Source organism: Ambystoma mexicanum, chromosome 3p, assembly GCF_040938575.1.
Source record: "Ambystoma mexicanum isolate Mex_15411 chromosome 3p, UKY_AmexF1_1, whole genome shotgun sequence".
Classification (NCBI taxonomy): domain Eukaryota; kingdom Metazoa; phylum Chordata; class Amphibia; order Caudata; family Ambystomatidae; genus Ambystoma; species Ambystoma mexicanum.
In genome coordinates, this window is record NC_090925.1 from 1,216,123,419 (window position 1) to 1,216,148,791 (window position 25,373).

Here is a 25,373-nt window from a genome sequence, read left to right on the forward strand (position 1 = left end):
TATTTCCACGTTGAGATGAAACAAAGACACCACCTTTGGGAGAAATGAAGAGTGGGGGCGGAGCACCACCTTGTCCCAATTAAACGTGGCTTAGGGTCCCGAGGCGATGAGGGCTTGAATCTCGCTGACCCAGCACACTGAAGTAAGGCCCACCAGAAGAGCCATCGTAACTGTGTCCATCCTGATGTCGACAGACGCCATGGGCTTGAATGATTTATGCGCCCTGATGCCCAGCACCACATTGAGGTCCCAGACCGGGTGTGGACCATTAACAAGGGGGTACAACCTAGTCAGACCTGTTAGATGCCTCTTGACTACAGGGTTGGAAGTGGAGAAGGAGCCTTTGTCTGAATTTCTGTAAGCTCCTATCGCTGCCAGGTACATACAGCATGTGTCAACCTGCAACCCGACTCTGCCAGATGTGCCGAGAACGACATTACCTGATCCAGTGTGTACACCAATGGGTCTACGTCCCTTTCCTTGGCCCAGTAGCAGAACATGGTCCATTTGCTCTTGTATTCGCTTCTGGTGGAGCCACTTCTGTATTATCTTCAGGTTATCCTGGGACAGCTGAAGGTGCTGCAGGTTCCTGCTGGGAGAGGAGCAGGGCTCCCCCGACTGGAAGAAGCGCGGGGGCCTGTGTCGTGAGCCTCATGAGGTCCAAAAACAATTGTCTGGCGGGTCACTGCAGCGCTATCAGAATTAAACGCAAGCGCCAATCAGATGACCTTGTGAATTAGTCATGACGGGGGGAATGCATAATACCACATCCTGTCCCATTGCAGGTGTAGAGCATCCCCAGTGAGTCTTTGCCCCTGCCCAGCCAGGATCAAACTGCTGGCATCGCCGGTTCTGGTCTGTGGCAAATAGGTCTATGTGGAGCTGGCCCCATCTCCTGAAAATCTCCAGCAGGACATGTGTGTCCAATTGCTACTTGTAGTTGTCGACACCCAACCTGCTGAGCCTGTCCACCTCTAGACTGAACTCCCCCAGAAGGTGAATTGCAGACAGCCATAAGTTGTGGGATATAGCCCATTCCCAGATCTCCATGGTAAGCCTGTGAGGGGGTGAGATCTGGTGCCCCCTTGCTTGTTGATGTAATACATGCAAGTGGAACTGTCTCAATGCAAACAGAGCTGTCCTTGACCACCGGTAGGAAGGCCCTGAGAGCAAGCTGTCTGGCTGTTGGCTCGAGCAACTTGATGTGACTCTTCCTGTCCTGCTTTGCCACCCATCCAGGTAGGTGTATGTCGTGATGCTATGGGTAGGTAGGGGCTGTCTAAATGGTCTGCCCACCATAAGATCTCTTGCCTCCGCCATACCAAATCCTGGTGAATTTCCAGCGGAATGGTGACTGAAGCTGCCTGGGAGCCCGTCTCCTCGTTCCAGGAGGCTGCGAGGTGCAACTGAACCCTCCTCATTTTGAGTCTTGTATGCGAAACGGACAGCAGGCAGGCTGCCATCACTCCCAACAGATGCTGTTGCCACCAGGCCGAAGTTGGCGACCTGCTGAGAAAATGTCCAGTAGCTGCCTTCAGCGCTCAAACCCTCTCTGTCATGGGAAAGATCCTCTGCTCTTTGGTATCCCACTTCAGTCCAAGGAAGACCAAGGCTTAAGTCGGCTGGAGCGGAGACCTTCTGTGGTTGATGGAGAACCCTAGATCGTAAAGGATGTCCAATAGTCTGGAGGCTGTTTTCCGAACCTTCCCAAGCTATTCCACCCAGACCAACTCTGACCTGAGCAGCACTGCCACCACGTTCATGAGCCTCGTGAATACACATGGGGCTGAATTGAGACCAAATGGAAGGACATTTTACTGGAAATGGGAGCCTATCACTCAGAACCGTAGGTAGGAACGATGGGATTGCCAAATTGGGACGTACAGATATGCATCCTTTAGGTCCAAGGAGCACATCCAGTCTCTCCCACACAGACACTCTGCTATCAGAGCTGGCATAGACATCTTGAAGTTTTGGAGGAGTAGGGAGAGGTTTAAGAAGGATAAATCGAGAACCACTCGCTGGCCTGTCTCTGTTCTTCTTCTGTATTGTGAAAATTTGCTAATAAATCTCCAACCCTCTCTGAGAGAGGGGGACACCTTCTACTGCCCCACTTATTACAATTGTATGAATCTCCTCAAGGAGAGCTGGTGTCCTGATCTGAGGGATGTTTGGAGGTAGATGGAGGGTTTGGAGGTAGAGGGAGAGGAAGGCGGAACCCATGGGAGACCACTCATAGGATCCATGGATCCACAAGGAATGTCCGCCAGGACTGAATGTGAAGAGCAAGCCTGCCCCCCACTGGCGAATTGTAGATCTTGATGACAGCATCATTGCTTTTTTCCTTCTAAGGCTGGTGCCTGGGAGGGGGACTAGAAGAAGCCCTTGTGGTAGGTCCTTTGTTGCTTGCACCTGTGCAGGATGGGGCACCTGTCAGGCTCTCTGGATCTCTGCTCCTGAAAGCCTCTGAATCTGCTGAGCGTTCTTCCCCGGTCTGATCGGGCCTGCTCCTGACCATACAGCTTGGATGCAGGCTTTGCCAGTATAGCCAATGACTTGGTGTTTTGAGAACTGTTTGTTTTCTTGTTAAGTTCCTTGTCTGTGGATGAATGGTACAAATCCCCCCCTTCAAAAGGGACATCTAGGATACAGTTTGAATGTCTGGGTTAAACCTGGTACCTTTGAGTCACGTCGTTCATCTCATATCAGTGGCCACACAAATAGCCCTGCTGGCCATGTCGATACGGGTCACCGACGATTCCATTATGTCCTGTGCCACTAGCCAGGCTTTGGCCAATCCTGCCTTGAAGGAGGCTTGTCTGTGTACTGGCAGATCTGGAAGGAAGTCCCTCCAAAGTCTCTGATTAGCAGCGCCAGCATTGCGTCTGCGTTTGCCTGTTGCTGGTGGAGACCAGCGTTGGAATACATTTACTTTCCATAGGCCTCCAGAGTTTTTTTCCTCCTTGCCCAGCAATGCTGTGGTAGAGGAGGACGATGTGGTTGCCTGCGGTTTGGCATACTTAGAAGCTGCCGCTATCACCGAGGAATGTGGCTGAGGGTGAAGAGTATTTCCATCGGCCTGCCTGTATTTGGCGTCCAAACGGTTGCTGGTGGGCTGTGTTCAGTTGGGCTCGGACCAGAACTTTTATGGCAGAGCTTCCACATATTTCAGAGGAGGAATGCCCAATCTGTAAGCTGATTTGCTGGTCAGGACTTCAGCTAGGACCTTCGCCTCAGGTTGTTCCTTCTGAGGCTGAGGGATGCCCAGACATTCCACCATTCCTGCTAGCCTTTGTGGAAGGCCCTAGCTGAAGACGATTTGTCTGACACCTCCTCCTCCTTGTTTGTGTCGGGAGCTGGGGCCGGCGTAGACGGGAAGAACAGTGGGACTAAGAGTGGAGCCGGTTGCAGCTGAACTGGAGCCGAAGGCTGTGGAGACATAGGTGGAAGCATCTCCTTAATAATCCCTTTTAGGATGTTCCCCATTTGAGGAAACTTCATCAAACTGAGAAATGTCTTGAATTGTTGCTCGCAGGCTGGAGAAGAGAACTCCTGCGCAGATGCAGCCGGCATAGCGGGCATGGAGGGCTGAGCTCTTCCCGCGCCATGTCTGCTGTCCGAGTAACTCGCCTTGGTGTAACGCACTGACAATAAGGGCAATGGGTAGGTTGTGCACCATGGTATCTGTGGCGTGAGCATGGGGGATCATTCCACCCTTGGAGTGAAGTCCTGCCCTTGGGACTGGTTTGAGCGGCCTGCGGCTGTGCACTGTTCCATTTTGTCAGCCTGAGCTGCCATTTTGTCCTGAAGCAACAAGTGCAGGATCTGCGTGTCTGTCGAGGTACTGGCTTGGCCTCTACCTGTTTGCTTGACAACGTAGGTTCAAGCCTTCTCTGCACCGCAGGTGTGTCCCTAGCGGGCTTACCACCCTTGGCCATGGAGGCAGTAGTGCTGCTGCATGCAGGTGCCCACTCAGGCCTTGGCCTAGTACTAGGGCAGAGCCCCTGGGGAGATTTCCTGGTACAAAAGCCTTCTGGCCCCTCAGTGCTGGGACCGGGAGGATCCGTGGATCCCTTGGCCATTGGTCCAGTAGCTCTATGTGTCTCGGTACCCTAACTGATGACAGGATGTGAGCGGTCCCCCCGCTTCGCTGCTTCCCGGGAAAGGAACCACCGTTTCGAGGTGCTTTTGAAAATAGAACATTTTCCTTGGCATGCGTTTTCCTGCGCATGTACTCTTTGATGTGGTCGGTGAAGGTCTGGCGAACAACTCCATCCACCTTGCAAGCTGGTTTTTGAGTAAGCGTGGAGTAAGGGCATTGCACGCAGAACAGCTGTTCCAGCTGTGATCTTCACCGGGACAGTGAAGGCCGAGCGCATGCAGGTCTGACGCCGGAAAGGATCCATCGCAGGAAGGGCACCTACTGAAGCCCGCTGGGGCCGACATGCCCGGCGAGGGGCAAGGCACCAGAAGCCGGTGTATATCAAAGTTCGTAGGAATTAGAAAATATAAGAAACAATAGTGGGACAAAGGTCCCTAGGGGAAGAAAGAAACATGTGGAATTATGAGGGAAAAGTCCTCAACCAAAAGCATAGGTGAAGCAGGTTCGCTCCCATCGATGCGGAAAAGAGGACTGGGTTGTGACGCTGGAGTGCTGAGTATGAGGAGCACATGCTCCCTGGGCCTTTTTGGGGTGGAAAAGGTTCCGTTCCCATCCCTAGCGAGCGACACCCCTGCAGTATGGAGGAATGGGGACAGGACGTAGGAGTAATAGGGGTCGCAGGACGATTGTTGGTAGTCCAAGAGCGAGCAACCAAGCAACAGATTTACTGGTGTGGTTGACTCTTTTCTAGCAGCCTACCCGGTGGTTGTAACCATGCTGTGTAACACTGACGACGAAGCGGTGATGAGCCACAGTGTGCTGTCTGCACAGACCAAACCCACGCTGCTGATCAAGGGAGGCAGCGTAGGAATGTTGCGCTGCTAAGCAGTGGTCTTTGGCTTTGCATGGCAAGCTGCATGGATTGTCATCGAACCCCCAGGGTTCAATCAGGGTATGGCTCTCTCAACACTGCTCTGAAGTCCTGGTATGTGGTCGGCGTACACAGGCAGTAGCTCCCTGCTCTGGAGTAAGCAGTACTACAGGCGGCTACGGGAGGAAGACGTGTGGCGTGTCCATCCAGGTGCTCAAGCAGCACCTGTTAGTGAGTGCCTACGAGGCAGTAGCTCCTTTGGGGAGTGCTCGTGGACTTCGAGAACAAAAGTATAAAAAGGATACAAAATAAAAACAGACAGTTAAGACAGTAGATAAGAGGGACCTATCGAAAGGAAGGAACATTGTTGGGAACATTCCTTGTAGCAAAAGAGGAGCTGAAATTAAGACCTTATCAGGTTATCTCTACACCCCTGATTCCAAGACAACACATATCTTTGGCTCCTTTGGTGGAGTTTGATATTCTTGGTGCTGCTTCCAGCCAAGGTCTGAGATGGGCAATGTGGGTGGAGCAGCTGGAAATGTACTTTAGTAAGTGAGACTAACAACAGTGAAAAACCTTCTACCTTACTATATTCTGCGGGGCCAGCAGTTAATAGGCTTTTCAACATATTATCTATGGGGGATGACTTATATCAAGCTGTGAAAGGTGTGATGAGCAATTACTTCAGCCCAATGGCGAATGCAGGTTATTAGTGATTCCTTTTCTGAGATGCAAAGCAAAGAAAGGATGAGACGTTAGACACTTTTCATGCAAGGTTTAAACAATTTGCGTATATATGTGTTCTCCTCAACGAAGAGGACACAATTAGGGCACAAGCGATCCAGGGCTGTTTTTCAGTTAAGTTGCGTAAGGAGATACTGAGGGAACCCGGCATCAGCCTCACCAGAATACTGGAACTGGGAAGGTCCCATGAACTGGCAGATGTCAGGGCATCTTGAATGGATTCCACCCTGAAGGCTGTAAAACTGGAAGAAGCATGTGTAATTTCAAGAACTCCATCAAAGATGTTAATGAAAGCAGGAATATCAGAGAATGACTGGCCTACTGAGTCAGGCAACATATGCACCGACTGTGGATATGCCCTGCTGCATGCAAGGGCGTGTCCGGCAAAATGTCATACATGTCGCCGATGTGGTAGAATCCACCACTTTTCAAAAGGATGGAGATTGCTGCTACCTCAAACAGGAGCACAACCGACGATCAAACAACATCCGTTTTTCTCCAAGAAAAGGCCAAGTGTCTAAAGTGGAAACAAGAATGCCTGAAATGGAGAAGTCAGTAGGTGGGGAAGATGGGGATTCATGCTTCATATGCAGGATTCTGGGTGTGGGAAGATCATGCAAAACACAGCCCAGGTTCAGGTTCATGAGACAGAAACACCATTCTCAATAGATACAAGCGCATCAGTAAATGTGATGGCTCTTATGCATTACAAACACCTATGACACCATGTACCTCTTTTACCCACTTGAGTAAGGATTTATAATTTTGATGGCTAAAAAACAGTACCACTGAAGGGAGAGTTCATGGCTGCTTTACATCGTGGTAAACAGAAGATAAAGGAGTGCTTCTATGCGACAGCTGTCAGTGAGGACTCTTTACTGGGCTGTGCGGCTGAAGAAGTGCTAAACATAGTGAATTTCACATTTGGTGTGTGTGTGTTGAAGACATCAATTCAATGGTTCAAAGATACAGCTTGCTATTTGACGGTGTTGGTTGTCTGAAGGGTGAACCTGTTTGGCTGCATATTGATGACACCATCCTACTGGTGGCCCTGAAGCACAGACAGGGGCCATTCCACATGCGGGTCAATGTGCAGGAAGAGATGGACAAGCTGGTTGCTCATGACATCATTGAGAGGGTAGGTGGTCCCACACTGTGGGCTTCCCCAGTTGTAGTGGTGCCAAGCCCACAGAGCCAGATTCAGTGTGAATATGTGTTGTTATTTGACTACCTAATAAGGCAATAAAAAAGGAAAGGCACATCGCCCCTACTATAAACAACATCATAGCCAAACATCAATGAGCATCATTTTGATCAAAGCTTGACCTAAAGACGAGCTACCAAGTGTTGCCCCACCATGCATCTCATTACAGCCCCATGTTCACTGCTCACAAGGGGCTCTATAGGTATAAACGGCTGAGCTTCGGCATCTGATCTGTAGCTGAAAAAGAGATGGAGCAGTGGGGAACACTCTTTATAGCAGATGTTTAGATGAGGTCAGGAATGTTGAAACTTCAACTGATTGTTCTCTGTCCGAGATATAAGATTCACTCAATCTGAGTACCACACCATCACCACCAACTGATCACAAAAGCATCAAGGAGAGGGGATGGTCAGCAGTATCAACTGGCAATGATCAAGTAAAACCATGGCAGCTGTACTGCCACCTTACAACTCCTCCTGCATCTGATCAGAAATGGCCGCTGTGACCAGCTCAGTAATCTTACCAAGTTTGAAGCATGATACTGCAGGATCCAGGAGATCATTTTCCTCAACAAAGATCTGAAGATGGTGGGAAACCACTCTTTGGAGATGCATTTCCAAGAAGAGGAGTTGGGAGATTGGTCAGACATTACACAGGTCATTCAGATCTAATGATGTCTTTTAGGAAGCGCTCAAACGGCCACTCTTTTCTATAGAGTTTGTGCGAAAGTAGAGTGAAGTGATGAAATAAACAGGTTAAGAATCCTGTCCTGAATAACATATAAATGTCATAAAAGAGCTTTAGAGGAACTTGTCAGTGTTGTGATCTTGAACTTTACAAAAAAATCAATAAAGATACAAGATGTTTTAGAGAGTTAAATTCAATTCTTACGTGTAGCACCTATGTTCATAGATGAGATTAGGGATGGATAGAATTCCTTTTTCCACTCCCGTCGACATTTTTTTGCATTGAGTTACACTTTTTAGCCTTCCGCTGGGAAACCACCTGCTGGCCTATACTTCTTTAGTTTTCACAGAACAGTTTAATTTCGCCAGGACTTTTGTCCTTTTCCACATAGGTTGCTATTGTGCCCACCTCCCTCGTCTCCTGCAATGCGTTTGATCAATCCATGCATTTAGGAACCGAGAATGTGATAACGGGAGCGGTGCCATTGCTTTCGTCCCTTTGGATGTTTCTAATCGGATGGCACATTCTTTTTAAATGGGTTCAAAAAAGCACTGGGCCAAAACTAGCTCAGGAAACGTTTCCCAATAAAGTTTGATTGCAAGTCAGTTAGCCTTTTCACTTTCTCCCCACTTCCCTGTTCTTTGTCCTACTTTCCGAGGGCCCCACCCACTTTCTGTTTGGTTAATACTGCTCCCCCACTTTCCATTCACCCCTTTCGGTCTCCCCCTCCACACCCCCGTCTTTTCCATTTTTCTCGTATAGGAAGGACATGCAGCACCAGGAAGGAGTGTGGGAACCCGATCATCAGCAAGCAGTGCCCTAAACAAATCAACTAATGTCCATGCATATCCGCAAGTGCCTGCGCGGAGTCATGATTTTGTGAATTTGGTCACAATAAACAATTAATTTATGTGTATTTACCACTGGGACGTGCAAAAGTCTGTGGCAACAGCAAAGTATCTTTAAGACCATTGGCAAGGCCCCATCTACATCATTGCAAATGTGGTTTGCCTAAAGTGAAGAAACAGATTCCAGTTGGTTCTGCAGACTTGAACAAGGGGTGAGTTTGTTTCCAGAATATCCCTTGATACAATACAATATAATCATGATGAGGGATGCCAGTGATAGGGTGGAAGTTGACCATTAGTTTAGAGCAGTATGGTTCAGCAAATACATCCAAGGAATCTGACTAAAAGGAACAAGCAGCATCTTACAAGCTGTTACGTTTTTCTCTCCACGCCTGAATGGTAGGTTGGTTTAGGTGTGAACAAACAGCTTTGTGACCAGAGCCTCTGTGAAGAAGCAAAGATGTTCCCAATTTCAAAAACTGATAGAGCTACCTTTAAGGGTTGGATTGTTGCAGCGGATTCAGCTCTACTTTCCTAATCATGCAAAGTCTCCTTCTCCATATCGTAAAGTACTGCAATGGAAAAGGGGAGTGGAAGGAAGGAAAATTATCAATGAGTATTCTACATATTCAACAGAACTGGGACAATCCACTATGTCTCCATGAAAAACTTTTAAAAACAGCATTGTTATTATGTATTAAGTATGCCCTTTACACCATCATGTGTGGAGTTTCTAGTTAAGTCTCCTGCAATAAGATGTACAGGTTACCTGTTAAAGTGTTAAATGATTATAATTATTTAGCTGCCATTATTCTCAAGATGCATAACACCAACATGTACTGAAAGAAACAACATTTCACAGTGGCCATCAGAGCACACATTGCAGTACAGTAAAACCATTTAAAATTTACCATGAAGAAACACTGCAAAAGAATCACAAGCAGAGATGGGAGTAATTTCTTACCTGTAATTCAATTTCTCCAGCGTTGGTATCTTTCATGGATTCAGATGCTGTGAATATTCCCCGTCATCAGGCTGGGAAAGCCCTGGCAGCTTTAATATAGTAGTTTTCCAAAGGAAAAACCTTTGACACCTTGAGTGTCCCATCAACGTCGTTATTGGTGCTTTGGGCAGCACCTATGGGACATCGAGTGTATAGCTCCGCCTCTGCAGCTTCCCCTCAGATTTAAACCTCTCCAAAAGGAGGAAGTCCTAAGAAGGATGTTTGTGTGAGGGGGGAAGTCTGGAGGGTGCATGTGAATCCATGAATGTGTCCCCCCGGGAGTTCGGATAAGGGATCCTATTGGCATACTGCTGGCATTGTTTGTTTTTGGGGCTGGCGAAAAGGTCTAGAGAAGGAAGGCCCCACTTCGCGAAAATCTTTGCCAACTGGGAGCTGTTCAGTTGCCATTTCTGTGTATGGGAGGAGTCCCTGCTGAGGGTGTCTGCCTGTTTGTTCTGAACTCTTGGCAGGTGAAAAGCCAGGATCTGAATTTTTTGCTGAATGGCCCAGTGCCAGATGGTTTGAGTTTCCTGGGATAGAATCTTTGAGTGTGTTGCTCCTTGTTTGCGCAGGTAGAACATTGAAGTCATGTTGGTGAGAACCCGCACCACTGAGCCCTTGATGAGTGGGAGAAAAGATTTGAGAGCCCATTGTACCACCCTCAACTCTAGGACGTTAATATGTAGAGAGGCCTCTGCGGGTAACCACAGACCTTTGACTTGGAACTGGTTCAGATGGGCACCCCATCCTATCTGTGAGGCGCCGGTCACTATAGTGTGAAGGAAGTCCAGTTCTACTAGGGGCATGCCCTGTTAGATGTTAGATTGTTAGATGTTGAAGGGGTGAGTCCACCACTGTAAGGTATCCGCCAGGGGCAGGGAGATGACTACTCTGTCCGACCAGGAGCCCTGAATCTGGGACCATCTGCATGTGAGGAATTTTTGTGCTGGGCACATGTAAAGGCGACATTTTGGAATGAGAGGGATGCAAGACGACATGGTGCCGAGGAGAGACATATAAGAGCGGACTGTGACAGATTTGTCTTGTGTAGAAGAGCCCACCAGGGCCAAGAGCTTCTCTTTTCTCTCTGCCGAGGGTTTCACTTGATTGTGGGTTGTCTGGAATTGTGCTCCCAGGAAGACCAAGCTCTTTGAGGGAGTCAAGCAGGATTAGCTGTAATTGATGGTGAAGCCAACACATTGTAGCAGAGCATTGTGCTGTTGAGAGACTCCAGCGCCTGTGGTTAAGTTGTTCCCCGGACCAACCAGTCGTACAAGTACGGGTAAACGTGGTGGCCCCTTCCCCGAAGGAAAGCTGCTACGCGTTGATTTGAAGCCAAAAGGGAGAACCCGCAACTGGAAATGTCTGTTGCCCACTGTGAACCTGAGGAATTCTCGGTGCCTTGGGTGAACTGGAATGTGAAAATAAGCACCCTCGTGATCTAGAGATGCTAAAAACTCCTTGGGCTGCACTGCCCTTATGACGTCTTGCAACATTAGCATCCTGAATTCTTGCTTTCTTATGTTTTTGTTCAGCACCCGCAGCTCTAGAATGGGGTGCCGCTTTCCGTTTGTCTTTTTGACCACGACAAACCTGGAATAGGTGCCATTTCCTCTTGCTGAGGAGGGAATCCTCTCAATGGCCCTTTTTTTTAACATGAGACGAATCCCTTGATGTACGATGTGTAGGTGAGATTGAGATGTTTTTACCAGAGGAATAGGAAATTGTGGACGTTTGAACTCCAACAAGTGTTGGATAACATCTAGTACCCATCTGTCTGTGGATATTGAACGCCACTCGCTGATGTGGAACGCCACCTTTCCTCCTATTTGACTGTTCTTGTGGCAGTCATTGTTGTGCTTTGTTTTGACGGCCTCATTGTGAAGAGGAAGATCCCAGTTTTCTTTGACTCTCGTAGACCTCGTTGCGTTGGGCGGTTTGAAAGGAATGCCTAGAGCCTTGGGAATAGTAAGTGGATCTGTTGTATCCCTTGTTGTCTTGAGAACTTGACAATCTTGCGGTTCCTGAGACTCCACGAAAAGAACGAAAGGAGCGAAAGGATATTCTGCCCTGCCTAGCCATAAGGGACCTTTCTGTATCTGTATCTGCTTTCATGGCCTTCAAAGCCTCGTCGATCTTTTCACCGAAATGATTCTGACCCTCACAAGGCATGTCCACAACCTTGTGCTGTACCCCCTGGTCGGAAATCCGTGCAGGGAAGCCAAGCTTGGCGCCGGAGAACCACATCATTGTTAATTTGTTTGAAGCCGGTCTCGGCTAGGTCGACAGCAATGTTTATGCTATGGTTCCTCCCCCTCATGCACCAAAAGCATAGCTTCTTTCCTCTGCTGCTCTGGAAGATGATCCAATAGTGGGGCTAGATCGTGCCACATCTCACGGTCATACCTTGCAACGATGGTAAAAGAGTTGGCAGCTTTTACGGAGGAGCGGTACACTTGTGTTGGGTGTGAGCTTTTCGGCTAGCAGCCGTGGACACAATAGACTTCGGTGTTGGCTGAGATTTTAAACACTTCAGAGTGGATTCGGGAGCTTTGAATTTTTTTTCCAAACAACCTTTGACTACTGGTTCCATAAATGGGTGTTTCATTGTACGGAGCCCTTCTTGCCATACATGATCTAGTATTCGGATTGAAAAAACAGCCTTTCTCCTCTTCCCCATGTGGTCGAACAAGAAGCAATTCTTCTTTTCCTCCTCTGGAATAAGGCTGAATTCCTGGCAGGCCTTAGCCATCATGGAATGGAATGCGCCCATGTCATCTGGGGGAGATGGTTGGGCCGGGCTACCCGGCGCATCCTGGTATGGGTCTGTATCCCAAGTGTCCACCCTCCTTGTAGAAGAGGAGACGGTGGAAAGGGTGTCCTGTTGGGCATTGTCCTGGTCCGACTCATCTAGCTCTCCTTCTTCAAGCTCCCTTTGTCGAGGGGTAAATGCTCCAGCGGACTGAGAAGAGGGTCTAGCCGTGCCTTCTGGGGCGAGGGCCCTGTTCTCCTTCAGAAGTAGAAGCACCCCTCTGGCAAGGAGTAATCTGTGGGCTTTCCAACGGTGGGGCTGATGGAGCCTGAGACATTGGAAGCCTACCATCTAGCTGTCCTAGGAGAGACTGCAGATAGGAGAGTACTTGCATAGACAGCAATGAAAGGGGATTTATAAGAGGATATTGTGGTGGGATAACACCCAAGTCCATTGATGTGGATGGTAGGGAGGGTGTCTGAGTTGTCTGCTGAAGGCCCAAGACAGATGGATCCGGGAAAGGCAGTTCTGAACCCCCTTCTTCGGGATCTGACTCAAAAACCGCCTGATCATCTTAAGGTGCCTCAAAGTCAGACGTAATTTCATGTTGTAGGATTTCCTCTGATAGTATGTTCGGGGACCTTTCTAAAAGAGGTTGTTCCGTAGGTGCAGTTGTCTGCTTTGAGCTGCCCTTGGGAGACAGAACTTCTGTTTCCAATTCGAGCTGGACCGGTCTGTGGCGGATGTATGCATTGCCGGGGATTGTTTCTTTGTCGTCATTGACAAGGTTGTTGTCGACGGAGTGGACGTCAACGGTGTGGTCGTCGACGGGATAGTAGTTGAAGATGTGGTCGTCGACGGGACAGTAGTTGACAGGGTGGTCGTCGACGCAATGGTCGTCAATAACCTGGTCGTCGTCTATGCAATCGTCGACGGTAGACAAGACTTTGATGGGTGCAATACTGCCGTTGATACGGTCTTCGTCACCAGTAACCTTGCCGAAGGATAAGGCAGCGGTTTGGATGATGACTTGGATTTGTGTTTGGTAGACTCGTGGCCAGACGAGGACCTATGGGACTCTGATGAAGAGTGATGTTTACCAGTGGACGAGGACTTCTTTGCTGATGAGGAAGAGGACTAAGGCCATGGTTTGAATTTTTCCATCAATGAAGATTTACGGCCAAGTCCACAGATTTATGTGGGTGTGAGCCCTTCTCCTTTGGTCGGTCTGATCATAATGTGGAAGTGTCAGAGGCTTTTTCAAGAATAATGGGCCTCATTACAAGTTTGCCGGTCCGGAAACAAAAGGTACCGGTAAGTTTGCGTTCTGCAAGCGGGAGCCTTTCAGCACACCAGGTCTGACCTGGCGGGTGAAACTGCACCCGCTCGATGAACTCGATGGATGCACCGGCACCTTTCATGAATGGTACCGGTGCATCCGACCTCCCCATTCCCATTGAGTTCAATGGGACTCATATGGGAATCAGGAGTAAAATTTTCCGGAGCCCGGGAATGGGCAATTACCGGGTGCGCCAGGGCTGTAATGCCCTGGTAATTGCCCATTCACGGGCGCTGGAAAATTCATGACTCCAGCGGCAGCCGTGCCATTATTTACCGGCACGACTACCGCCGGGGTCGTAATGACCCCCAATGACTTGGCCTTATGCTGACTGGACCTAGGCTCACCTGTCCTCTGTTTCGTTGTCAGTGGTTCTTCTGATCTTGATCTTTGGCTCAATGGTGACCTCTTGTCTGAGGGAGTGGCAGTCCTGCCACTGCGTGAAGAGACGACCTCCTATGCCGGATAGGCTCCCTCATTTAGCCAACAAATTAGACGTCTGTTCCTGTCCTCGAGGGTTTATTGTGAGAACCCTCGACAGATATCACAATCTTTGGCTGAATAATTAGGGTACAAACAGTAGAGGTACTCTGAATGCCTGTCTCCATCGTATACATTCTTGAGGCTGCAGGTGTCACACGGCCTGAACAAAGATTTCTTCAGACCTGAGGATTCCATAACGGGACCAGAAACAAGCTTTCCTTTTGTCGAAAGACTAGAAACACCGAAAGCTGAAGTGAGGAAAAAAGTTTTCTCACAAAAATAGAATTCTCTCAGGAGAGAACGCAAGGGAATCCCAACGGTTTGGAAGACGGTTGAAATCTGAGGGGACGCTGCAGAGGCAGAGCTATAAACTCGACATCCCATTGGTGCTGACCATACGTTGATTGGACACTCAACATGTCAACGTTTTTTCCGTAGGAAAACGACTATATTAAAGTTATCAGAGTTTTCCCAGCCTGACGACGGGGAATATTCACAGCATGTGAATCCATGACGGGGAATATTCACAGCATGTGAATCCATGAAAGATCCAATGCTGGAGAATTAAATAACTACAGTACGAGGTGTCATTTAGAAAATAATGTAAAAGGCAATTTGTTTTCCAATGTAGAGAGGCTACTAACCGGTGGGGTGCTCGTATGGAAGCCACTGGTGCTTAGTGTTCTGATACTCAAAATGCGGATCCCATTGCTTGCATTGCTCTTCCCTGAAATCGTCAAAGCCTGTGAGGCAATCTTCAATATTACAAAGCTGAAACTCATAGCTCAGTCCCACGCAGGAGCGGCCGCCATTAGCTGGACTGTATGGAAGCAAGAAACAGAGGTTTAGGTTAGATGGATACCTAGCTTCATACACAAATCCCACTAAGTCGCAGTGGTTATCATAAACCGTACATACACCATATGTTGGCCATCCAGAAAACATCAGTGTCTATTGAATTGATTTTAATGTTGATTTTTTTCAACTTTTCAGTACGTGTATTAACATTGTTCTTTCTTTTTTTTCTTTCAACCAAACGGATGAGGTATATTTTACATTTCTGTGATCCACTTCTATGGTAAGAAATGAGTACACTAAATAAATATAACAAGAGGGGTACATTTTCAATCCGCATTTAAACAGAATTGCAGAGTTCGCTTACGATACCACTTCTGTTTAAGCAGTCCGCTTAACGCTATTTTGGGTGATTTTTGCAATCAGTGTAAATATAACATGGAAATCTACACAAACCCGTGTTTCTGTGTTACATTTGCACACATTAACCAAACACATGTGTCTGGCAGAGGGCAAACAGCACGTGGATTACATTAGAATCCAAAGCATCTGCAGCCACATCAAAATCAGATGCAGGCAGACATTCTGTTGGATCTGTGAAGCAGAGCGGATTAAGATGGCGGAATCAGTCATTCTGATCCCTACCCTGCTCCGTGTTACGAACCCAGGGAAATCGCACAGTACAAAGCATGCATACAACGGTTTATGCACCCTATATAAGCACTGTGGGTACCAAAACGACCCCCCCAAGATGATTTATATAGCTGCCAAATTGCATCATGTCACTCAGGTCACTCTCAGAGCTCATTCTGGAGTTTCAGGTAAACAGCACTGGGTGCATTCGGAACTGTAGGCTCAAACTCATAATGTGAAAGGGAAAACTCAGTCAGGATTGGATGAGCAGGACAATGATCATCTGTGGCTAGGTAGCAGTTAGGGAATTGACCTCCACCTAATTAGAAGTGCTGTATGTATGCTCAGGGGAAAAGGTCTGTACAATGAAATAAGTGACAACAAATGAGTGTGGAGCCTGGGACAGTTCAGTATCACGGTAGGGGTTGGAAGGAAGGGTGGTGCTTCTTCGAGAAGGCACATCTAGTTCCTTTTGGCTAATTATCTGGTATTTAGGGGCTCGGAACTGTGGAGCTTGAAGAATATGATAATGGGAATGAGAAGCCAGGAACATGCCGCTACCAGAGAAATGTGTACAGCTTGTTCCACTGAAGGGCAGGTGATGAAAGGGCAGAACACAAGGGAGTAACACACAGAGGCACCAGCAAAGGTGGACAGAACTCCTGAGCAAGTCCTGGGTGTTTTGGAAGGGCGAGGGAGTCAGCTGGTCATGGCGACCATGGGATTCCATTTTTATCAATGCGTTAACTAGATAGGTGACTTGCCTACTGCAGAGCATTTGCTGGACTATTTGACTGGCGGACACACCTTGTGTTGCAGGAGGTACTATAGCTGATCTTTAAGGCCCAAAACATACTCCTACCTAAGTTTTCAGTAAACATTTGTTACATTTCCCCCCAAAATTTCCAAAACTTCACGCAATGCACCGGGCGCGAGTCATGCTAATGTTAATGAAGGTGCGATTGTTGTCATTGCCATGTGGCACCATGGGTGTTGGATAAGAGAACAATTCCATTCCACAAAGGGAGTGAATCTGGCCTGGGACTTGGACCATCCTTCGCTCAATCCCTTACTTGATGCAGATATCAAATGCATTGAGCTAGACGTACCCAGTACTGATGCATACAGACTCTTCTACAAAACTACACAATTTTGCCTAATTGCACTCTTGCCAAGTTTGCCAGGCAGGTTTAATAAGGCCTCTTTAGATGGGATAAGCCTGGCCTCTCACAAAACATGCTGGCGTTTATAAACTACATGTTTCATGCTTGTTGAGTGGGCTGTATGCTTGGGATCTGTTCTCTTTATCATATTTGGGAAGGCAACATACTGTTGTTTATAGACTATTACTACTTACTTAGCAGTGCCCTGTGCGTTCAGATTTTAAACTGCTGTATGTTTGTTATAATACCCTTCAATACAATAAATAAAAGAACAGTTATGCCTGCATATTGATAAGGCTATTTGGACACCATTGTCAACAGAAAGCCTGGATATACATGTAGGAGGAACCAAGATGATGGTTTTGGAAGCTAGGAAAAAACTGAAAAATAAGTACTTCATAGGTATAGCAGAATTAGGGTGGGCCGGATGGCTTCATGATCCATGCAAGTAGATATTAGTAAAGCATTTGTTTTTCAGAGCTCATGACAATAGCAAAACCTATATGGTATTTTGGGGGCACACACAATGCCAATCAAATTCAAAAGCCCTCCGTTCCTCACTATGTGTAGCCTATGGTACCATCTTAACCTTCTAACTCTGGGTTAAATGCTATCAATAGAGTGTATGTCATATGGGTGTGTGGCGTAGGAATCCGTGGAGTAAGAGTGCATGGCATAAGAGTGTGTGATGTATGTTCTTGCAGCTTAAGAGGATGCGGTGTAAGGGTTGTGGTTTAAGAGTGCCTGGTATAAGATAGCGTGATGTAAGTTCGTGTAGTTTAAGAGTATGTGGTGTAAGGGTTGTGGTGTAAGAGTGCCTGGTATAAGAGGGTGTGTCATATGGGTGCATGGCCTAAGAGTGTATGTCATATGGATGTGTGGCATAACAGTGCATGACGTAAGAGTGTGTGGCAAAGAGTGTATGTTGTATGGGTCTGTGCACAAGAGCGTGTGGCCTAAGAGTAGATGGCTGATATTAGTGGTCAAATGGGTGTAGAGGAGCACACCTTTCTTGCAAGAGACCTTATAATTTTTCAAGTTGTTTTTCATACAATTTTGACATTGCTTAGCTGCTGACAGAGTCTGATTCTGTATGCAAAATACATTTTCATTTAGAATTCTATTCAAATGGTATACGCTTTTTAATGATTCAAACAAAATAGTGTATGTATACTTGTTGTCGATATCTCTGTTCGACTTTATAAATGTTCAAAACAACAATCATTCAACAATTTAGCATTTTTTCATGCTCTATAGTGCTTTGAATTTGAATACATAAATTTGACAAACACAAAATATTCTCAAGACTTCTTGAAAGAGTATCACATATTGTTTATTCAACAGTTCATTTCCTATTGGTTTATAGGAATTTTTAGTCCATGATACTTTCTCAAAATGGCAGATAGATTGCTTGTTTGTTGGTGTATTTCTCTAATGCACGACGCGTTTCGGGCTATTAACGCCCTTCATCAGGTGTGACCAACTGATGTGTTTCAATGTGTTGCTTTTCTGTTAGTGTTCTATTAGTGTCTAGTATGTGAGCAAATGGTGCATGAGTATATGGCACATCTGTGTTTCGTGTACGAGTACTGTATGACTGTTTGGTATAAACACATATTAAATGCATATGTCCTATCACGTATACACGTATGAAAACTCACATTAAAGAGAAGACTGATTTTAATGTGAGTGCATATACATATACATTTTGTATAGGATATGTACATGAATTCTGTGAATGTGTAACATATAGATAAATATCAAAACTGGGGAGCTTGATTTTTGACATTTTTAGGACACCAGATCCTGATGAGATGTAGGCGCATACCAAAAATCTCGAAAATCGAACCAAACGATTTCTAGATATTTTGCTGAAAAAATTTGTTTTTCTAAAACCTCATTTTTAAAAGTGTTTAAAAAGCATTAACATGTTTTTAAAATATTAAGCCATGCATGAAAAATTCTGAAATGTTCCAAGTAGTGGCAAATCCTTTAAAAATGTACTGTGACGATTTTCCATGGAAAGGTTCTAAATTCAATGGGAAATGTTACTTTCCGAAAACTCACAGACAATTTGTCTATGGGGTTTCACAATATATATATATATATATATATATATATGGGATACATTACTCACCGTAATCGTATTTCTGATGCTTGTATCTGCTTAGATTCACATGCTGTGCATAGGCCGACATCTAGTGGAAGCTGCGGAGTATTACAGTTTGTTTTTCGAAAGTCGAAAATGGGCGTCGACACAGGCGTGCCAGTAATACTATCCCTAGTGTGACGTCCACTGTACCCAAGATCCCTCACGCGTGTAGGATCCTCAGATTGTATTTTTTCTGACATGAGGAAGCATGAGGAGTAGCGTGAGTACAGATAATCCAAGCAGATAGACAGAAAAGGTAAGACTACAAGCAATCATGCGCCTTCTCTCGGAGGGGAGGAAGGGTGGGTCGCATGTGAATCTAAGCAGATACAAGCATCAGAAATACGATTACGGTGAGTAATGTATCCCTTCTGAGGCTTGTGGAATCTGCTTAGATCACATGCTGTGCATAGATTAGCGAGCAGTACCAGAAGAAGGAGGTGGGATGTGAGAAGGGTCATGAGCAAACAGGTGTCTTAGAACCGCTTGTCCCACTTGTGTATCTGTCTTGGAATGAGTGTCAATGCAGTAATGCTGAGTAAAAGTGTGAATAGAGCTCCAAGTAGCCGCTTTGCAAATGGTGTCGAGGGGAACATTTGCAATGAAAGCCAGAGTGGCACCAATGCCTCTAGTAGAGTGGGCCCTTGGCGTAAAAGGCAGAGTCTTGTCAGAAAGAGAGTAACACAGCTGTATACAGTTGATAATCCACTTCGAGATAGCGCCCTTAGAGACGCGATCCCCCTCTCTGCCTGTAGCTACGGAGACAAACAGTTGATCTGTTTTCCTTAGCGGTCTGGTTTTATTTACATAGTATAGGACCGCCCTACGCACATCTAGGGTGTGTAGTTTCACCTCAGCCGAGCTTTGCGGGTTCTGGAAGAAAGCCGGAAGCTCGATGGACTGGTTTACATGGAACTTGGATATGAATTTAGGTGAGAACCTAGGGTGTGTGCGTAAAACCAGTTTGTCCTTGTGGATAGTAAAGAAAGGATCCTGCACTGACAGAGCCTGAATTTCACTGACCCTTCTTATGGAGGTAATGGCTACTAAGAAGGCCGTTTTATAAGTCAGGTGTTTGAGACTACTTTTATGCATGGGTTCGAATGGGGGTCCCATGAGCTTAGCTAGCACCACGTTGAGGTCCCATCCTGGCGGTGGGTTCGAAATAGGAGGGTGAAGTCTCTTTACTCCTTCCATGAAGGCTTTAACCACTGGTACTTTCCACCACGAGACCTTGTTATGGGATGTGGTGTAAGCCGAGAGGGCTGCCAGGTGTACTTTCAGCGAGTTAAAAACCAACCCTGCATCCAGCAGGTGGAGCATGTATGTCACAACGTTGGAAGGAGTGCAATCAACCGGGTTGATTTGTTTATTCTGGCACCAGATAACGAATCTTTTCCACTTATCAAAGTAACAGTGCCTTGTATTTGGTTTCCTGGACTCCTTTAGAATGTCCATACACCTCTGTGGTAATTTGAGATGTCCAAACTCTATGACTTCAGGAGCCATGCTGCTAGGTTCATAGAGTTGGGTTCCTGATGCACTGTTTGACCCTGTTGCTGGGACAGTAGGTTGTACCAGGCTGGGAGTCTGATGGGTTCGCACACCGCCATCCTGCGTAGGTGTGGAAACCATGGTTGTCTCGCCCACATGGGAGCAACTAGGATGAGCGTCATAGATTCCTTGTTCATCTTGTACACCACCTTCCTGATGAGAGGAGTTGGTGGAAAAGCGTACGCAAACATCCCTGACCAGTTCATCCACAGGGCATTCCCTTGGGAGTCCGGCTGGGGGAACCTGGATGCAAATCCTGGGCATTGTTTGTTTTCGCTTGTGGCGAATAGGTCTATAGTGGGGAAACCCCACTGAGAGAAGAGATTTCTTACTACGTCTCTGTGAAGGACCCATTCGTGTTCTTCTGGGAGGGAGTCTCTGCTTAGAGCATCCGCTAGGGAATTGAGCTCCCCTGGAACATGTTGCGATGACAGGAAGATGTTCCGTCTGAGTGCCCATATCCATATTTTCTGGGCAAGCTTGGACAGATTTGGCGAACGAGTCCCCCCTTGCTTGTTCAGATAGAACATGGCTGTCGTGCTGTCCGTCCTGATCTGCACCGACAAGTTCAGTAGATGGGGCTCGAACGCCCTTAGCGCTCGGAATACTGCCAGAAGCTCTAGCAGATTGATGTGGTTCTTGGCTACTGAGTGAGACCAGAGACCCTGAGCTGTGTGGTGGAGATGGTGAGCTCCCCACCCAGTCAGGCATGCATCTGTAGTCACCACGGCTTGTACTTCGGGATCGTAAAAGGGTTTCCCCTTTGCGAGATTCTCTCTTGTCCACCAGTGTAGGCTCTGTACGAGTGTTGGCGAAACGACCACTAGATCGTCCCAATGACCACTTGCCTGAGACCACTGTTTCGCCAACCATTCCTGCATGGGACGCATGCGCAGACGCGCGTGGGGGACCAGGTAAATGCATGACGCCATCATGCCCAGTAACCGCATAGCTTTGCGTACTGTTATCTGTTGACCTGACTGATAATGCGGAATTTGCAGAAGTATATTCCGAATTCTCTCTTCCGAAGGGAAGGTCAATCCTTTCTGAGTATCTAGGATAGCTCCTAGAAACTGTTTTGAGGTGCTTGGCACCAGACTTGACTTTTTCTCGTTGATGGAGAAGCCTAATTCGTGGAGGAGGTCGATAGTCCTCTGAATGTTTGACCTGCAAATTCCTGGGGTTTCCCCCGTTATGAGCCAGTCGTCCAGATAAGGGTACACCGGGATTGCTTCCCTGCGTAGGTGTGCAGCCGCCACCGCCAGTACCTTGGTGAATACCCTTGGTGCTGAAGCTATCCCGAAGGGCAGTACCTTGAATTGGTAGTGGCGACTGTCCACCTTGAAGCGCAAGTACTTTTTGTGCGCTGGGAGCATGGAAATATGAAAATAAGCATCTTTCATATCCAAGGTTGCCATGTAATCCCCCTTTTTTAGGAGGGGGATTACCTCTTGTAGCGTGGTCATACGGAATTTTTGGGGCTTGACATATTTGTTGGCAGGCCGTAAGTCCAATACTGGGCGCATTGTCAAATCTTTCTTTGGCACAAGGAAGTAAGTTGAATAGATACCCTTGTTTACCTGGTGTCCTGGGACGAGTTCTATCGCGTCCTTTTCTAGCAGAATGGCGATCTCCTCGAGAAGGATCCTTTGATGCTCTAGGGAGTGCACTCTTTGTCGTGGAGGATGATTCCGGGGACGCTGCAGTAGTTCTATACAATATCCTGCGGATACTGTTGACAGCACCCATCTGTCTGAGGTGATCCCTTCCCAAGCCTGGGTGAAGGTGGAAATGCGTCCCCCTACTGGGGTTGCGTGGCAAGGGACCCTGAACTGAGCGTCACTGTTTTGGTGGAGGCGTGCCACCGCCCTTGTTGGGGCTGCCTCTGCCTCTTCCACGACCTCTCTTGTTACCCCTGCCGTAACTCTGGGTAGACTGCTGGTTGTTATTCCATTGTGTACCTTGTCCCTGGGCATAGTTGCCTCTTTGTGAATTTTGGCCGCGTGGGCGACGAAAATTATTGTTCCCCCTCTGGTTAGGGGGTTTGTTGGTAAGCTGGCCAAGGGATTTGAGAGTCTCATATTCATCTTTGGCATTTTTAAGTGCGTCTTCGACCGCTTTCCCAAACAATAGGTCGGGTTCCACTGGCTTGTCTATTAAAGAAGCCTGGGTTTCTGTCTTGAATCCCGACTGCCGTAACCACGCATGTCTCTTGATAACAGTACCTTCTGCTATCAATCTCCCTGCGTTGTCAGCGGCGTCGAAAGTTGCTTTTAAAATGCAACCAGACACGGCTCTCCCCTCTGCCGAGATCCGAGCCAGCTGGCCCTTTAACGGTTCTGGAGCAGAGGCAATGAGCGCCGCGACTTCTTCCCATTGATGGCAATTGTAACTAGCCAACAGGGTGGTGGAATTCGCAATCCTTGCTTGGTAGGCGGACGTTGAGGCTACCTTTCTGCCAAACCCGTAAAGTTTTTTGCTCTCCTTGTCGGGAGGAGCTTCTGATGAAGATAAGGGCGTGCCAGCCCTCTTTCTAGTGTTGGTCACCACTAGGGAATCTGGTTTAAGATGTCCCTTTATATACAGAGGGTCAGACTGGGCTGCCCGGAAAATCTTTTCAATTCTGGGGTTGACAGCTCTGGTGAGGTTAGGATTCACCAGGGAAGGATCTATTCTTCGTTGGATGGATTTGAGGATAGGGATGGTCTGAGCGACCGGTCTTCTCTCTCCTACAAACTCCTCCGCGAAGTCCCTTTCCTCCTGTACACCGTGGGTGTCGATGTGGAAGTGTTCCGCTGCTCGAGCGAGAACCTCGTTAAGGAGGGGCTGGTTATCAACTGGAGAGTCAGTAACTGGGGCTTCGCTTTGTACTGGGGAATCTACTCTGTAAATTTCCTGCTCATCTTCTCCCTCCTCCAGGTCCTCATCCTCTGCATAGTAATCTGTCCCGGTTTGTTCTTCCATAATTGCAAACTCCTGGTCCTCTTCAGGGAAAACTTGTCCCTGATAACTGGGGAGTGGAGTAGAATATGGAGTGGAGTAAGGCTGAACCTCGAAGGGTTCAGGTCTTTCGACCCGGGGCTTTTTACTTAGCGGGATAGGATCGGAGGAGCCTGAGGGTGTGGCCCCTTGAGGGTTATATGAAAGAAAGTGTTTTGGGTTCTTATCATAAAAATCAGCCAAGGAAGACATCCTAGACATAACCCTGTCTATGTCTTCACTGGACCATTCCCTGGAACAGGGTATTACTTTAGCAGGTGATTTATTTTCAAGGGTAGACTTGTGTTTGCTTGTCTGCTTAGGCTTTACAGGGGTGTAAGGCTGTGCTTTCCGCTGTTTCCCCCCTTCTCCGTGCGTGGAAAAATGTTTTCCCTGTCCCTTGGGGGCCCCAGAGACTTTCGACGCCTGGCGTCGAGGGTCTGGAAAGGTATCTGTGTGCTTCGGGCGTGGGGCCTCACTGGTGTTAACCGCGGTCTCGGTATCTTGGAGCGCGGCCTGGGGGTGGAAGTCGTCTTCGTCTCCCGACGATCGAACTTCCGTTAGTGTGTGTAGCGAGGCACTCTTGGCAAGAGTGGATGATTGCCTTGCGTCGTGAGGCGATCTCGATCGAGAGCGCCCAGAGGACACCGAGTCGGACCGTTCTTTTTGTGCCTCTTTCCGGGAAGTCGACGTCGTCGAGGTCCGGTTGGTCTTAGTGTGTTTAGTGTGTGTTAGGTGTGTAGCGCTTGCGTCGCCGGGGGTCTTCCCCATAGCCGCCTTGCCGGACGACCTTCCGAGGTCGGGGACCTGCGCTCGTCGGCTGTCTTTCGACGCCGTAATGCCCTCGCCGTCCGAAAGTACGGCGTCGCTGCCATCGCTGAAGGCGCCCTCCGCTGCCATGGCCTCCTGCCTGGCGTGGTGGGCCCAACGCTTTGTCGAACGGTCCTTAAGTGTCTTAGGTTTAAACCTACTACACGCTCTGCAGTTCGCTTCGGGGTGATCCCTCGGCAAGCAGAGATTGCACGTGGCGTGCCTGTCGACCCAAGGGTATTTGCGATTGCACTTGGGGCAGAATTGAAAAGGGGTACCCTCCATACGCACCTTAAGGCAGCGGGCTGCTAAGTGTAGGAATATATATAAATGTAACTATATATCAAGAGTGAAGAGTATGTACCACCCCCCACTCTCCCTACTTGTAAGGGCCGAGGCCAGCGGCCTACTAGGCCCGGGCCGAGGCCAGCGGCCTACCGAGGCCCAGATCCGTCGTGCAGCAGTCGACGGTCGATGACTTCTCCAGCCGTCGTCGAGGTTGAGGGTCGACGTTGGGGTGGGGAAGGGAATGAATAAGAATTAAAATTATAATAACAGCAAAAGTATGGCTAAGGCCAGGGAACTCCGCAAGATGCTTCCGACCAGTATGGCGGAAAAAAACAATCTGAGGATCCTACACGCGTGAGGGATCTTGGGTACAGTGGACGTCACACTAGGGATAGTATTACTGGCACGCCTGTGTCGACGCCCATTTTCGACTTTCGAAAAACAAACTGTAATACTCCGCAGCTTCCACTAGATGTCGGCCTATGCACAGCATGTGATCTAAGCAGATTCCACAAGCCTCAGAAATATATATATATATATAGCCACACCCGCAAAGTTATGATGGCTTCAAAATGCTTTTAAAAAAAACATTGCCCCAGAAATTCATGTATCATGTCCTGGATGTGGGGTGGGATTGTTGTAGAGTGGGCATGACATTGGTGTCATTCCTATGTAATAAAACAACCACTATCAACTACATTACATATTAAATAGAGAGACTTCCACAAAGGTAAGGAATTAGCTGTGCAGGAGTATCTTAAGGACAAATAGCAGTCTGTTGAAATGGAGAAAAGAGCACATCAGATGACACACGGAGAAATAGACATTAAGGATTTCCAGGCTAAGGAGACCAGTGCTTCCAGAATTGGGGGTGATGGTTCCAATGATTCCAGTAGTGTCAGCTTACCAAAGGATTTGGGGAATGCATATGATGTGACTGCATACATCTTTGGTTGGTTGACT

At 47.6% G+C, this 25,373-nt stretch overlaps 1 protein-coding gene across 2 annotated transcripts in view; it reads right to left on the reverse strand.

Annotated features, from left to right (window-relative positions):
* The window catches only part of ADAMTS2 (ADAM metallopeptidase with thrombospondin type 1 motif 2), a 2,237,498-nt gene that overhangs the window by 617,254 nt on the left and 1,594,871 nt on the right, over positions 1-25,373 (reverse strand). For both annotated transcript variants that reach the window (XM_069652661.1, XM_069652662.1), the window contains one exon: positions 14,681-14,856. In XM_069652661.1, the coding sequence (XP_069508762.1) occupies positions 14,681-14,856 (176 nt within the window). The remainder of the gene's footprint in view (positions 1-14,680; positions 14,857-25,373) is intronic.